This window comes from Capsicum annuum, chromosome 8, assembly GCF_002878395.1.
Source record: "Capsicum annuum cultivar UCD-10X-F1 chromosome 8, UCD10Xv1.1, whole genome shotgun sequence".
NCBI lineage: Eukaryota > Viridiplantae > Streptophyta > Magnoliopsida > Solanales > Solanaceae > Capsicum > Capsicum annuum.
In genome coordinates this window covers 163,395,385-163,412,114 of record NC_061118.1, presented here as the reverse complement: position 1 = coordinate 163,412,114, position 16,730 = coordinate 163,395,385, and the positions used below count along the sequence as shown (strand labels likewise).

The 16,730-nt window shown below is 33.2% G+C and overlaps 1 protein-coding gene and 1 long non-coding RNA gene across 2 annotated transcripts; both read right to left on the bottom strand.

Moving 5' to 3' along the window:
- Positions 1–1,872: 1,872 nt before the first annotated feature.
- Positions 1,873–3,034, bottom strand: LOC107879911. Its single transcript, XR_001677135.2, has 3 exons — positions 2,701–3,034; positions 2,476–2,566; positions 1,873–2,134 (listed from the first exon to the last, which is right to left on the bottom strand). It is a non-coding gene; the product is annotated as an uncharacterized LOC107879911 (long non-coding RNA).
- Positions 3,035–9,784: 6,750 nt separating this feature from the next.
- Positions 9,785–11,778, bottom strand: LOC107840135. Its single transcript, XM_016683880.2, has one exon. The coding sequence runs from the start codon at positions 11,503–11,505 to the stop codon at positions 10,024–10,026; it is 1,482 nt and encodes a 493-aa protein (XP_016539366.1). The 5' UTR covers positions 11,506–11,778; the 3' UTR covers positions 9,785–10,023.
- Between the last annotated feature and the right edge of the window lie 4,952 nt (positions 11,779–16,730).

Genomic DNA, 16,730 nt, shown 5'->3' with positions numbered 1-16,730 from the left:
GGAATGATTTTCCGATTGTGGAATGTGAAAGTCACATGAAGCGAAGATAGAGACATCATTGCTATAATGCATATATATATATATTTGGAATGCATGTGAACGAAAATGGAGGAGGAGAATAAAGGTAACACTAAATTATTTGACAACTTTATTTGCTTAAACACAACCAAGAGAATAAAAACTTTTGAAGATCCTTATTATCCCCCCCCCCCCCCCCGCTCCCCCCTTTTTTTTCTTGTTTTTTGCGTTATTATTCCTTGATGTGCATGTTAATGAATAATGAGAAACTCGATTGGACAACTTGAAAAAGCGTAGCACTAATAGGAAAAGAATAAATGTGTGGCACGCAATGCTCATAATTGATAGTTTTCTTCGTGCTCACTTTTGTGGATACATGTGTTTTGTAAAGTGGATTCATTTTATTTACTTATTTTTTAACTCAAATTGTGTAGTTATTGATATGAGAATGAAAAAAACTGTTCTGTTTTTCCACTGCATTAATTGTCTCTTATTGCCAACGGTTATTTATTTATATATATATATATATATATATATATATATATATATATATATATTTGTGATTAAAGATCTCACCCATTTGAGTTTGGAATATGAATTCGTTTTTGATAGAAAATATTTTATCCTTTGAGGTGGACTTTTGGTGTGAATTCACATCAATCGAGAATCGAAATAGATATAGGATATAAGTGAGAAACCAAAAGAATTGTGCTTCTTTTTTGACATGTTTGCGTTAATTTGGGCTTTTTAATTTGCTTTGTGCAGTGCTTTTTCAATTATGGGTGTGTTTGGTATGATGGAAAATATTTTTCAAGAAATGTTTTTCGATTTTTCCTTGTTTGATTGCAATAAAAGTTTAGGAAAATATTTTTCAAGATAATTAAAATGACTTCCATCATGGGCCAAGGAAAGTCATTTTTCAGAAAATAACAAATGTGACTTATGACCTCACTCTCACCTCTCTTCCCACCCCAACAATACTTATATTCACATGACTCAAAAAATTTACATTACTTGGATATATTTTTCACTGTGCTTTGCTTCAATTTTTTACTTTTCGAAATAAAAAATAATGAAGCCCGAATTTTTTCGATTTTCAATTCGTTGAATATATTGTTATTTTCATATGCATAGAGGAAGACTTACTTATGTTACTTTTGTTAATTGCATATTTCATTTTGTTATCGATGTAACTTGTTTCACGAGGTTGAATAAGTTTATCGTTTTGTTATATTTTTATTAATTGTAATATCTTGAAATTATCCTAACAAAATATTAAAAAATGTCCTATATTTGTTAATTAATAGTTGCTTAAATTTAGTGATTGTAATATTTTAGTATTCGATATTGATATTATTTATTATGCTTAAATTAGTTCTTACAAATTGTTGAGTTGCTAGAGGTACTGATATACTAGTTAACAGATAGTAGTATTTTCTAAAAAATATTTCTTCACTCATCAATCGAACACTAAAAAAATTTTTCTAAAAAATATTCTCTACGCACCAACCAAACAACATAAAATGTTTTTCGAAAAATATTTTTCATTCACCAACCAAACATGAGAAAATAAATAGAAAACCAACTTATTTTGCAGAAAAACATTTTCTATGGAAAATATTTTCCATCATACCAAACACACCCTATGTATGTACTGGAAGATCTATTAATGGTGATGGATTTACAAACTGGTTGTCCATAAAAATGATTAAGGAGAGAAAAAGGAGCAAAAGAAAGATGCAAAATCTAATTGTGTGTTTTGTAATTTACAGTATTACAATAACATACCTGTATAGTACCATGAATTGTGTATTCATAAATTCTCATCTCAAAGGTAGAGAATCCAGAAAGGGATTGAATAATGAAAATTTAGTGATTCAAATTACAGATGATAATTACAAGATAATCAATTCTCAATAATAGTGATGCTGTTCCTCCAGAACTTAATTTACATTACAATTCTTATTAGGCTCTACAAATTGAAGCATAAAGAAGAAGTGAACTTAATTAATTGGCAGCTAGGCACGCCTTAATTAATAATAATTACCACACACAGATTACAGAGGGATCACAGCAACACTCATCTAACAGGCAACAACAACACAGAGCTGCTAAACTGCAACAAATCACAACCCAAAAAGGAAAAAGCAATTAAAATGAGAAACTCAGAAAAAAAAAATAATAATGAAAAATTGCATACTAACAAGTAACAATTACTATAGGTAATAATTTTTATGTAAATCAAATTAGTACCATTTGATCATTCAGTGAAAAATATTTATAATCGTCAGTCAATATACATATATTACAATAGAAATTCCCTATTCGACTATCCTAACTTTTTAGCTAGACCGCTATTTAAGTTCATTTTCCTCAATCTTTTCGTTCATTTAAAAAATAATGATATATGTATATGAATTAAAAATACTAGCATATAGTAGAGGGAAGCTTAATTACCATCCTTCTAGAAAACCTCTATTTTTCTGAGGAGGAGGAGCAGCATATGTTGGTGGTGCCATCACTGGAGGAGGAGGACCCTGATAATACCCTATATATATATTTCACAAAATACAAATTAATTATTTTTCTTATATCTTACCAGCAGAGAATATATATAACATGCAGATAGCATAGAACAAAAATAAAAATAAAAATAAAATATTTGGATCATGTGTTATTTACCTTGACCTTGAGCGGGATATGGGTAACCATATTTTGGTTGCTCATTCATGTCTTCAAAAAACTACTCAATCAACAAAACTGAAGAGAAATTAAAGAACAGAAACTTGATAGATATGAAAACTAAGAGTATAAGTTTGGAGTGGATATACTCTTATATGTATATATATAATACTAATTCTCACAAATACTTTTGATGAGAATATGATTCCTTTCACTTGTATTATTTTTTAGGTACTTTACTTTAATATATGGATGGCGAAAGGAAATAAATGGAGAAAAAGGAAAGTGTCTAGAAGAGGGAAAAGAACAAAGGCACCTTCTAGCTTGCAAATATTGTCAAATGTTGCAGCTCCTATATATAGCAATGAGAGAATTTTTACTTCACTGAGTTTTCAGTAAAAAAAAAAAATTATTATAAAATAAAATTTGAGTCAAAGTTATTGGGTGTTTTCAATCCATTACAACCACACTGGATCAAACAAAACCAACTTGATATTTTATAGGGTTAGAGTAATTCTTTAAATGTTTATTTATTGTTTTGTCATCAATGTTCTCTTGTAGGGTTGTCGGTAGTTGCAACTCTATCTATGCAAACACTACAGGGACATTTGGCAATGGTATAACTCATCAAATTAAAATCTTTAACTTCGAATTATAACTTTTCATTTTTTACTAAAATGTATTTGAGTATATAAATCTGTAGCAATTTACTAGTATAATTATGGATGTATTTATATTTTTATTTATAGTTAAATCATTTGATTTGATATAAATAGATATCAACTATCAATAAGTATTTTCTCTTCACTCCCTCCTTCCTAAGTGAGGCTTGAGTTCTCTTTTATTTTTTTGATTTTTTCTTCTTGCTCAGAACTTATATTAAAGTCCAACTGATTTAGATTCATCCATTTCTAAGATAACACTTTCATCATGATTTTTTTTTTTTATATATTTAGTTGTTCATAGCTAGACCGAACCTCGAATTTTTTTATTAAGGATGAAAGTATTTCAACCGTTCCATCACATGTAGGTAGGCTTTTCACCGACTCACCTCATCAGATTTTCTGCAACAATTTCCAGTCAACACTGAATTTATTGCACCATTTATTTGTGCTTTAACAAGCTGGATGGTCCACAATTTTAATCTAGTTTCGCAAAACTGAAAACAATTTAGGTTGTCCAAATTCAATTTTCCAAAACTTTATTTTTGATGATTGAGATGTGTTTGGAATTTGGACAACAGAAATTGTGAATATTTTTGGATGCAATCATGCAATGCATGTGAATGTACTATGTAGCACTTTTTCAAAAAATTAACGCACTAACTTCAACAACCAATATTTTATGATTAAGAACTATAAATTTTGCCATTTAATTTATTTGCCTCATTCAGTTTAGAACACAACCAAGCATTTCTCACTGGGTTAAATTGAAATGATACTAGTTTTATGTACAATTATTAAAATAATACACATATATTATAGCAGAATAATTTCATAAATATTGAATAATTATTCAATATTTAGAAATTATTCTTATTATAAAATGGAGCAAAGAAGATAAAGGAGTGAATAGGAGAGGTCAATAGTTGGATTAAGGCAGTCATGAATGGCAGGTAAAGAATGTAAATGGTGGATTGAAATTTTTAATGTCAAAATTTTCGTATTTTATTTAATTTGTTTGCCAAATAATAGATTAATAACACTCCTACAGCGTTGACTAAATAGTCACTCATTCAATTGAATAAACTAAAAGTAACCTAAGAATATATAACACGCAATTATGTAATAATTATTACTATATAATTGTATGTATTAAATCTGAAAGGGTTATTACGTAAAGATCCCTAATTGTAATCCAATTTAGGGTCAAATTTAGACGTTAAGGCAGTAAAGTCAAACTTATTCTTCTAGATTATATAAGCATATTGTAATCCAATTTAATTTGGTTGAACGAAAATTAAATATCATTGTTGGATTTTGTTACGCTTGAAAAAAGAATTATTAAAGAAGACAAAGTGGTTATATTTATTTTTAAAGGTTTTGGTTGAATATAATCATCAGAAATTGTTGGATCGGTATTAGAGTATTGTGTATCAAATTTGGACTCAAATTTATAACAATATGACCTTAGGACGTGTGAATTTCCAAAGTTAGTGACAATTTATAATGAGTTCAGAATATCCGTCAGGATATGTAGCAAGGCAAGTTTGCCATCCCATTAGAACTTGTTAACTCTTTGTAAAATGTAAACAATTTGTTATAAAGCTATGTTATAATTAGTATTCCCTCTGTCCGGTGTAGCTATTTTTTTTTTTTGTCCGTCTAAAAAAGAATTAGTATTATTTTTTATTTGGTAACTATTTAATGATATCACTTTTATCTTTATTGGTTTCATTTATAAAGTCTCACTTAATTAAAGATACTATTAGTACATTTTCTAATAAACGACAATTTGATAAAAATCATCAAGTCGTTTCTAATTTCTTAAATTCCGTGTCCGGCCAAACTATGACACATAAAATAGAATGGAGGGAGTACTAAAGCCCTGTCAATCCCTCAAAAAAAATGTCTGCTATACGTGGAGTTTAAGGAAGAATCGGTCCACAAGAGTGTTTTTTCCACTGCTTGAACCTGTGACCTCCTGATCACATCACAATAATTTTGCTAGTTACTCGGAAATTATAACAAGATAAATTTGTTCATCTATTAAAACTTGTGACGATCCGTTTATAGCGAGGCAAGTTGCTCATCCATCAAAATTTGTGATAAAATCCATCAGTAATATTTAGGGTCAAGACTTAAATAGTAGCACACAAACTGAGCCTATTTTATGCAAAATGTGTAATGGGTCAAAAATGGAGATTTCTAGAACAGGAAGAAGAGTCACTAGCACACCATTGCTGATGGGCTCAAATTTCAAAAAGACAAACTCATAAAAACTTGACTTTTGCAGAAAAAAGGAAATCAATGAAATTCAATTGAGAGATTAATTAAATTAGGATGGGCTTGGAAGCATCTTCATCACTTTTAAGGTAAGCCCAATAGTAAGAAAGTCACAAGAACAAATTCCTTTCCCACATCATCCATAAATTGGTTCTCATTCTCCTTTGCTTTCTACAATTTTAGCACTAGCAATTAACACGTTTGCGGAAAATATTGACAATAAGTATATTTGTGTTTGCTTGAAAGCATCCAATTTGAACCACTAATAGTGGAAAAATAGAATTCAAAATATATGCTTCTTCTCTTTTCCAATTATAATCTAATTCATTTTGAATACGTAAAAATAGCAGTTACTAATCATTTTTAGGCCTTATTTTAAAAGATCATCGTTATGGAATATCAAATTTTAGTTGACAAATGTTTTGAATTTTCATAACCGTAATTAATTTTTCACTACGACGATTGAGAAGTGGCTATTTCATTACGACGATTGAATCTATTGAGATGAGGAAAAAAAAAAAAAATCTAGTAAAAGGACTTCATAAATTATAGAGGTCACACACCTATTCAATTTTAACTAAGAAATTTTAATATTTTTTTCTTCATATAAAATTCTGACTTTGTCATACAAGACTTTCGTTGATATTACTAAACTCAAAGTCTTGGTATACTTGCTTCGATTAAAATTTGCCTTCACTCTTTTTAGGATTTTTCTTTTGAAAAAAAATTGGGAACATGACATAAAAATGTAAGATGTTAACCTTCCATTATTTGTATATATGATTCGTGAAACATGGTTTTTGACTAGAAAATTATTAAATTCCCACTCGATTTGAGTCTATCCTATTCCCATATAACAACTCATTTACGCAACTTCAAAAGCATCATATCATGTTACATAGTTGCAAACAATTTTGATAATGACCCACAACCTTTCTTAAATAAATAACAAAAAAAGGTCATTATTCCTAAATTAATTATATTAATATGAACTCAATGATAACTAAGATTATTAATTAGTGAGATATTTCTAGCTCGTAATTTACCATCATCAATATTGTAAAGTCAAGGTGATTATATTCTTCCTTGGCGTGTTAAATGAACTTCGTGACCATATAGAAATATGCACCTTTGATCATTTTGGAACAAAAAATTAACATTATTTATTCTAAGATATGATTATCTTTTCTATACAAAGCGTCATGTGAGATTTGTAACAAAATACTGTCAGATACGTATTTTCAGAAAACGTTGAAAATATTTATGAAAAGTTCAGTTTTTCTTTTGAAAAAAAAAAAAAAAGGAAATTGAAAAATTGAAACGCTCCTCTTTAATTGTGTGGGGTTTTGCAATAATTTTTCAACGATTGAACATAACTCATAAGAATACTTTTCACACTTCTCTCTATTGAAATCAGTGGAAAAAGAAGACTGACTATCAAGTATGTGATCTAATCGTCGATCAATAAAGTAGTATGTCTAGGTCTTAAAGATCAAGGTTTCAAATTTCAATATAGACAAAAAGAGAATACTAATGCTAGATAAATTTTTTCTTATCTATCTAAATTTTAGTGTGCAAAGTAATGTGATATTTTTGCAATAGAAATAGTAGGTACCCGAAATTAGTGGGAAAGGAATGATGAAGAAATGAAATTTGTTTGAATTGTGGAAGTAAAACTAAAATCATACCCCCTCCATTTTAAAAAAAATAATAATCTACTTTTCTTTTTAATTTCTTTTAAAAAAATTATTATTATTTTTTTTGATAATAATTTAATTTTAACTTTTCACTTAACATGTTTAGAACCACAAGATTAAAAGATATTTTGATACATTTGACATAATTTTAATTTAAAATTATAAAATTTAAAATTTTTTTTTTTTATTTTTTTAAACTTTATGTCAAGTTAAAGTAGATTTTTTTTTTTTAACGCGTACGGAGTAAAAGGGTGTGGGAATTAATTTGCCTCCAAGTGTGGGGCAGGCAGGATGAGGAAGAAATTGCCAGGCTACATCCGAAAAGAGGAGTTTGTTTCATAAATATAGTAAATGGCATTTCCAAAGGGGTGGAGTGGGACCCAATAATGAGGAAAATACTTCCACTTGTCCATGAAAATTCTACTTGCTACTTTTCTCATCATATCTAAAATGGTGATGTAATGTTAATCCTTGTTTGGTTTTATATAATTTCATCTTCATATCTTTTCCTTTGACAATAACATCTTACCAAACATGTGCACGCTCGTCAACCGACAAGTGAGGCATGTTCAAATGATTGAGTTCACAATCAATCACTAGATAAAATTGAGGATTTGAATCACGCCGAAGAATACGTAAGAACACTATTGATCCTCCTAGAAAAATTGGACATGTCAATTAAATTTATATTTGAAATTTGTCTTCTAATTGTTTTGCTTTTTCATACTCGAACATGATCAGGAAGGAAACTCTAAACCGTCTTCTGAATGATTTTCTTAACACATATTTGGTAAAATCATTTAACTGTTTCAGTGAATTTCAATCTTAACCATGAGGTTAAATGGAGCCTCAGCTTATTCAATTAATTAAAGATAGTGGGGGGAACCAAATGACTTTAGCTTTTGCTGTTAGATATTTGTCTTTTCTTTAAATTTAGTCACTTTACGGCAGTTCTCATTCTAGGGGATATGTTTGAGATCTTTTTGCTTTTTGCTTTTTGGCATTTTGTAAAATGAAAGTGGCAACTTTTCTCACCGTTTATGATCAAGATCTTGTGTGAGTTTTAATTTTGAATTGAGATGTGTTTGCCTTGTGAGGGCAATGAAAGTGTTGTCCAACTATTTTCAAGTGTATTTTCGGTCTATTCAATAGTTGTTTTGTCACTGTTTGGGAAGTAAAAGAAAGGTTGACAAGGATTTGGAGTTGCAAGTATAGAAGGAAATTAGGTCAATTCATGCAGATCATGTCTAACAAGTAAATGAATAGATAGATATAATTTGATTTTTATACGAAAGTAGGAAGGATGCACAAGAAAAGTATTAATATCCCTTTAGAATTGTGCATATATAAAATGATAGTAGAAAATAAACCAACCGGTGATTCTAGATCTCTTTTCACTTCTTATAAATCTTTTGTGGATGTTCCTGTTGGAAAGTAGATTAATTTCTTCTTCTTAAATAATGTTCCATTAAGGCATAATTGACAATTGTTTTGAGACTATCTTTAGAGTTAAAATGACTTTAATTTGGAATGGAGGGACGTATTTCTATGTCCCATGTAATAGTATTTAATTAAGGTATTGAGATGAAGACGATAAATACCTTGTCCGTTTATCACCAAAATACCTTGTCCGTTTACGTACCCACTATCATTACATATCCATTCCAATATAGAAAAAGAAATTAACATGTGTGATTTTACTTATCCTCAACAAAGTATCAACCACTTAAGAGAAGACATTTGAAATACCACTAAACAGCGAAAATAAAAGTAGAGTCCTTCTTATGCATGAACAAGGACGATTTCACGAATCTGTTGAATGATGATGTTTGAAAAACTTAAGCAATCAATAATCAGTGTGGCCATTGAAGAATTACTAATGTCACCCATGCCATTCTTCGGACCTACCCCAAATCATTGAAATGCCTTGAGTTGATAGGTTGGTATTTAGGTGTCCATTGAGACAAATCATGACTCAACATTGATTTACTAGTTGAGTTGACTGTACAGAATTAACTTTTACAACATGCTTTTCTAGCCAAAAGGAGTCGATATTAGATCGAGTTCAACATTGAGAAAAATATAGGCAAACGCACAAGGTAGGCACGGGAGGAGCAAGCAATCATAGTGGACAGGTAAAAAGTGAAAAATATTGGATAAAAAAGCACCCGGAGTTTATATCAGATTATTTATATAAATTAATGGATACTGCTAGATATGTATCCGACGTGTATAGATTACGTTTACCACTTAATCAAGCATTTTAAACCTGATTTGATATAAATATCGAATTTAATTTAGATATGTGGTTAGTAGTATGGACCGCAAACTTTATATAAACGTCTTCTGGAAAAAGGCAGATCCATTTGTATCTTTTCTTGCTCATTTTCTTCAAGTGAACAATGGAAATACAGAAAAATTTATGGGGCTAAAATAACCAAATGCATCGCACAATATAAAGGAACATATTATCTCAAAGAAGCATAGAATAATGGAACACATTCTCCACTCAAAATGTACACAAACATGGCACATAATTTTCCCAAGAAGAACAGAATAATACTAATACTGTAAACTCATGCCCCGACTACTTTTATTCAATTATATTGCTAATTTTTATATGAAAGTTCAAGATCATATTCATATATAGTACCTTAATTAAACGGCTTCAAGAATCACACTCATGTTTGCGTAGTAGCCTTGACAGGAACGACCTTAGCAGCTTCTTGACTTCTCATATCGGAGCTAACAACCGCTTGCGGTGGCATTGCGTGGTACTGTGGTTGTGGTGGTGGTGGCGCCATTACGCCGCCTTGTGGAGGAGGAGGGTAGTACATCTGCCGGCTTACTCCACCGTCGTACGCCATCTGTGTGTATCCACCTGATGCATCTGCTACTCCAACTCCCATGGTAGTTGCTGTTGGTCTTACCATGCCATATCCTTCTGAATAACCAGCTACCTTTGGCGGTCCCTGAGATTGCAAAGTTGGTGGTGCAGCTGCAACTGTCGGCACTGCTTGTGGTAAACTAGGCATGACATTGTAAACTGGTTGATCCCGGTACTGCTCCTGTGGCATCCTTTGAACGGCGTAGTACCCTTGACCTGGCGGTGGTCCTGCCATTGGCCTGACAAAATGTGGGTGCTGCGGGTGTGGGTGATATGCTCCGGCCGGTGCTTGGATCATGTAAACTGGTTGTTCCGTACCGAGACTGCTCGGCGGTAGTACACCTCCAGGGACTTGCTTTTCCTGCCAATAGCCTACCGGTGCAGGTACTGTTCCCGGCACGGTAGAAGAAGCTATTTTCTCTGGTCCCCTCTGAACATAATAGTCACCTCCGGTGAAAGCCGCTGTCAGATTATCGTCACTTTTCCGACGATACAGATTCTGTTGCTCTTCTAGATGCAACCTCTGCAGATCCTGAATGTGTTTCTGGATCGGATCAGTCCCCATCAACCGATCATCCACTCCATGAACCGGAATCTCCGGTTCCTTAACAGCTTGCTCAGCACTCGGATCTCTCAATTTCACATGTGGAGGTACCATCCCCTTCTCCGAACCAAACAGAAAATCCGCGTTCCCAACCTGCTGTGAAACAGCTCCCGCAGTCGGAGACGCATGAGCCGGACCGGAATTCAACGCATCAACAAACCTATCCTTGTCCGATTTCGAATCCTCCGAACCAAAACTCCTACTCTGAGACACCCCACTTCCAACACTCGCCGGCTGATTCACCGGAAACAAAAACAGCCTCAACCTAGCTGGCTTCGGCGAAGCTCTATAAAGACGATCATACTCATGCATCATATGTTCAAGATCATCATCATTAGTAACAGAAATCAAAGCATCAAGGTCCTCACCTGGTAGCTGATACTTAAACGACACAGTATCAGTATCACAAATAGCAGCCAGCTTAGAAATGAGCAACGGAAACTTAGTATTCCGATCAACAGAGAGAATCTTGGTTTCACCGCCGATGTAAGCAAGCTGATTATCATGTGGTCGTGGATGAATCTTGCCACCATAACTACACATAAATTTAACCTTATAATTAGGGATTTGATTCGGATCTTCCCATGCTGTGTTGTTCTCGAAATCAATTTCACGGGAACGGGGAGAAGAGTCACCGGATTCAGGGTAAGAAGTGTAGGAGTAGTTCTCCATATTTTGGGTTTAGGAGTCTTTGAGAGTATTTTGTAGGTTAGGCCATTTGAGTGAGCGAATAAAATGGGGAGTGGGGTTAAAGGTGAAGGGGGAATTTATAAAACGGCTGATTGAGAAGAATGATTTTACTATTGTGACCCGTGACTTTAGGGAAAGTGTTTGCAACTTGTTGCAATTGATTGAGTAGAAAATTACGCCAGGTAATAGGAACTCATTATGGTCTGGATCAATAACGGAAAATGGTACTACCATTATAGTCGTTAAATCACCAATTATCTAATTACTAACTAATAAAAACTTTAAGTTATAAATTTAATGTTGCTGCTATAGGATGCTACTTGCTGCGACTATTTACCACGTTTGGAGAGACAGAAATTCTAGAATTTTCCAAATTATACAAGAGGTGCAAGTATAAGATTGTCCACTAGTTACAGGACTATAACTATTATCCTGTTTAGTTTGACTAGTTTGTTGTTGTTGCCTTTTACGTTTACTTAAATTCATGCTTTGATGATTGTGGGGATGTTATGTCTATCAACCATCTTTTAGTGTTGTATAACGTCCACTTTGGTAATAAAATAATTTTATTTACCAAAAAATGTGTGATGATCAATCCTATAGGGTGTGAATAGCTTTCAATACGAATTGAGGTCACAAAAATCCCCCAACTCAAAGACGAGTTGAAAACTTTCCTATCGCTTAAGTTTTAGTGAATGTCTAAACCTGGGTCAATTTCCATCGACCATAACTTATTGTAAATAATGAGTTAGAGGGACTACTATATATCAAATGAAAGAACTTTGAGTCCTCTTTCCAACGCAACCAGTTTCACCTTAATACGATATTGGAGTAGAAAGTTATGCTTATTTTACTTTGGAGTGTCTGACTGCCAAAAAGTGACGACGAAGTTGACGACTTGTCAACTAGGTGATTACTAAGTTGACGAGTCGTCAACTAAGTGACGACCCATCAACCCTAGTTGTCAGCCTAGGACAGTAAGGGGTAATTTCCAGCCCGAAAGTGACGACTTAGGAACCTTGGTCGTCAACTGTTTCGGCAATTTCTTTGATTTCTTTAGGGGTATTTTGGCCTTTTTCTCACCCTAAAACCTACCCCACGACTATAAATCGTACCCTAAGCGTTATAATCCATCTTTTATCAGTTTTAAGAACATCTCAACCCTTTCTACTCTCAAGAACAAGAGAAATCAAGGTTTTCAACAAAGATCAAGAATCAACCCTTAGGTTCAAGATTTCCAAGAAACGAATCAAGATTTGAATTTCCATCCTTCAACCTGTTATTTCCTTCTACCGGTACGTAAAATCTGTATATGTAGAACAACAACTTCAACTAGAGTTCAAGTATAGACAAGAACACAATGAAGTATACAAATACCCTCAACACAAGATCGAAATGACCTTTTCAAGAGGTGCATTTTTTTTCCAGAAAATAGATGAAACAGAAATGAATAAGGTCAAGTCGCTCGAATTCACGGAGTTTCCTGAAAGAAACAATTTCCCTCACTGTACCAAAGGTTATGGAATTTTTTCTTCAGGATAAAATGGCCTTCAATCTAAATATAGCGATACTTCAAATATTTAGACTCATCGAACGCACTCAACAGTTTGAATGATTACACAGAATTTTTGAAGAGAAGAAGAGTATTTTTTTCTGAAATTTTGTATCAAAACCTGTGGAAGAAAGCATGTTTTAATAGCCATAACATGTCTCTTTTTAAAAGAGACAATGGTTCATATCAAAGATTACACATGTTCTGTAAATCCATGTCTGTTCATCCAAAGATTGTATCTTTTCCTGAACAGTCATCTCTCTCCATGAATCAGTGTGTCCTTTTGCTGAAGGATTACATCCTTCTGAAATAACATATCAGTTCAAAACAGTGCAGCTGTTTTGAAGCATTAGTTCTGTTCGGAATTACAGAAACATCAGTTCAAAATTTCTAAAGCATTGTATCTGTTGCTGCATGCATGCATAAATGGAGAATACTAAGCATAAATGGAGAATACTATTGCGTTTTGGTAGATTCGGATCATCAAATAAAATTTATCCAAATTCGAAGCCGAGCCGAGCGAGCGACGACGACGACGACGACGGCGCGAGGCATATCTTATTCCTTGCCTCACTTATCTATGTGGAAGTGTGTTTCACAATATAAATACTTTAAAACTTCTCTCTCCCACCAATGTGGGAGAATTTAGTAAACTTTCCTATTTTTTAGTACACTTTTCATATTAGTGTGATCTCAATTTTTCTCTTCCACTTGGTTTTCTCCATTTTTTATTCTAATCTCTCATTTACTATGAACCCAACAATCCCCCCCCCATGAATGGGAATGATTATTTTTCGTAAAAGTTTTACGGACAAGTATGTGATTAGCAAGCAAAAACTGATTGCATCTGGGTAAGTGGGTCTCTCTTTAAACTTTCCGTAGTGAATATGTATCGGATGCACTCGATCAATCGGTAGATTTGATATCTTTGAACAGTCGAGCTTTAATGTACACCTAGATAACACATGTCACACAACCAGCCTTTTACCGTTTATGGTTCTCATGGTTTTGTTCTTTTCAGCCATGAACACGTTTCGATTTCGTTAGAGCTTGGAGAATAGGCCTTTACTAACATTATCCTTGAAGCGGCTTCCACTTCTCCCTCACATAGGTGACTTCTAAATGTTCAATCCTATAGATTAAACACCTCAATACTCTTGCGTACTCCAATTGCGAGCCACTTTCACTTTCATTCTTTCGAAGTGCAAAGCTCGAATATACTTGAATTTGTTAAATACCTTTTCGATATAATGAGACTGTGATAATGCCAACCTTTGTGGAGTTTGATGGATTCTTATACCTAAGATTACATCTGCAACTCCAAGGTCTTTCATATTAAACTTGCTCTCGAGCATTCGTTTTGTTGCATTTATGTCAGAAATGTCTCTACTGATGATCAACATATCATCCACATATAAACATTCAATGACTTGGTGATTTGGAGTGTCTTTAATATAAACACATTTATCACATTCATTTATTTTGAATCCGTTTGCCAACATGGTTTGGTCAAACTTCGCATGCCATTGTTTTGGTGCTTTCTTTAGTCCATATAATGATTTGATAAGTTTACACACCTTGTTTTCCTTTCTTGGAACCACAAAACCCTCGCGCTGTTCCATGTATATTTCTTCCTTCAATTCTCCATTTAGGAAAGCGATTTTTACATCCATTTAATGGATTTGAAGATCATATACCGTCGTTAAGGCAATTAACATTCGAATCGATGTTATCCTTGTTACTGGCGAGTATGTATCAAAGTAATCAAGGCCTTCTTTTTGTTTGAAGCCCATTACTACAAGACTTGCCTTGTATTTGTCAGTAGTGCCATCCGTTTTCATCTTACTTTTGAAAATCCGTTTAGAACCTAAAGGTTTATTTCTGAGAGGAAGATCAACCAATTCCCATATATGGTTGCTTAAGATTGAATCAATCTCACTATTGACTGGCTCTTTCCAAAAGGATGAGTCCGAAGATGTTATCGCTTCCCTAAATGTTTAAGGCTCATTTTCTAAGAGAAATGTTACAAAATCCGATCCAAATGAAGTAGACGTTCTTTGTCGTATACTACGTATTGGATTTTCGTCATTATTTACATTCTTACTTGGTTCATCTCAAGGTCGTTTACATCCTCCGCTAGACTGTTCGTGTCTAATTTTATATGGGTAAATATTTTCAAAGAATTCAACATTGTCTGATTCAATTACCGTATTTTTATTAATATCCCGATGTTTGGATTTATGAATCAAAAATTGACATGCTTTACTCCTTTTAGCATATCCTATGAACACACAGTCCACCGTCTTAGGTCCTATCTTAACCCTTTTAGGCATAAAAATTTGGACTTTTGCTAAACACCCCCACACTTTGAAATATTTTAAGTTGGGTTTCCTTTCATTCTATTTTTCATAAGAAATTGATTGTGTCTTACTATGGGGAACTCTGTTTAGTATGCGATTGATTGTAAGGATAGCCCCCCCCATAAGTTTTGCGGTAAATCGGAACTTATAAACAACGCATTCAGTATTTACTTCAAAGTTCGATTTTTTCTTTCCGCAATTTCATTGGATTTAGGTGAATACGGGCCGTAGTTTGATAGACGATTTCATTCTCTACACATATTTCGGAGAAGGGAGATTCATATTCTCCGCCCCCATCACTTCTTATCATTTTTATCTTTTTATCTAACTGTTTTTCAGCTTCAGTTTTATATCGCCTAAACGCATCTATTGCTTCATCCCTACTATTTAGCGAATAGACATAACAATATCTAGTGCAATCGTCAATAAAAGTTATGAAATTCTTTTTCTCACCACGTAATGGTGTTGACTTCATATCACAAATGTCAGTGTGTACTAAGTCTAAAGGATTGAAATTCCTTTCAACGGACTTATAAGGATGCTTTGCATACTTTGATTCTACACACGTTTGACACTTTGATTTATTGCACTCAAAGTTTGGCAAAACTTCTAAGTTAATCAGTTTTCGTAACGTTTTATAATTAACATGGCCTAAAAGTTCATGCCATAAATCATAAGACTCAAGCAAATAAGAAGAATTTGAACTTTTATTTATTTTAACAGTCATTACATTCATCTTATAAAGGCTCTCGATGAGATAGCCTTTTCCTACATACATTTCTACTTTGCTAATTACAACTTTTTCAGAAACGGTTACACATTTGAATCCGTTATTATCTAGAAGTGAAAAAAAAAATTAAGTTCCTACGTAATTCTGGAACATACAAGACATTGTTAATTGTTAAGACCTTGCCCGAAGTCATTTTCAAGCACATTTTCCTTGTTTCTTCCACCTTAGCAGTAGCGGAGTTATCCATATAGATCATATCTTCTACTTGAGCCGGAGCAAATGATGAAAACAACTCTTTGTTGGCACATACATGGCGGGTAGCACCAGAATCCATCCACCATTCGCGAGGATTCCCCACCAAGTTTCATTCTGAAAACATAGCACACAAATCATCGTATTCTTTGTTGAATTAAATTATATTTGCTTGATCATTTTTCTTGCCTTTCTTTGGGGCACGACAATCCGTGGACTTGTGGCCAATCTTGCCACAATTGAAGCATTTTCCCTTGAATTTCTTATTGGGTTGATTGCTTCCTTGTTCAGCTTTCTTTCTTTTCTTAGAATT

What these genes read in the sequence shown, in the direction of transcription:
- LOC107840135 (XM_016683880.2), bottom strand. Translation starts at nt 11,505, where the DNA reads ATGGAGAACTACTCCTACACTTCTTACCCTGAATCCGGTGACTCTTCT.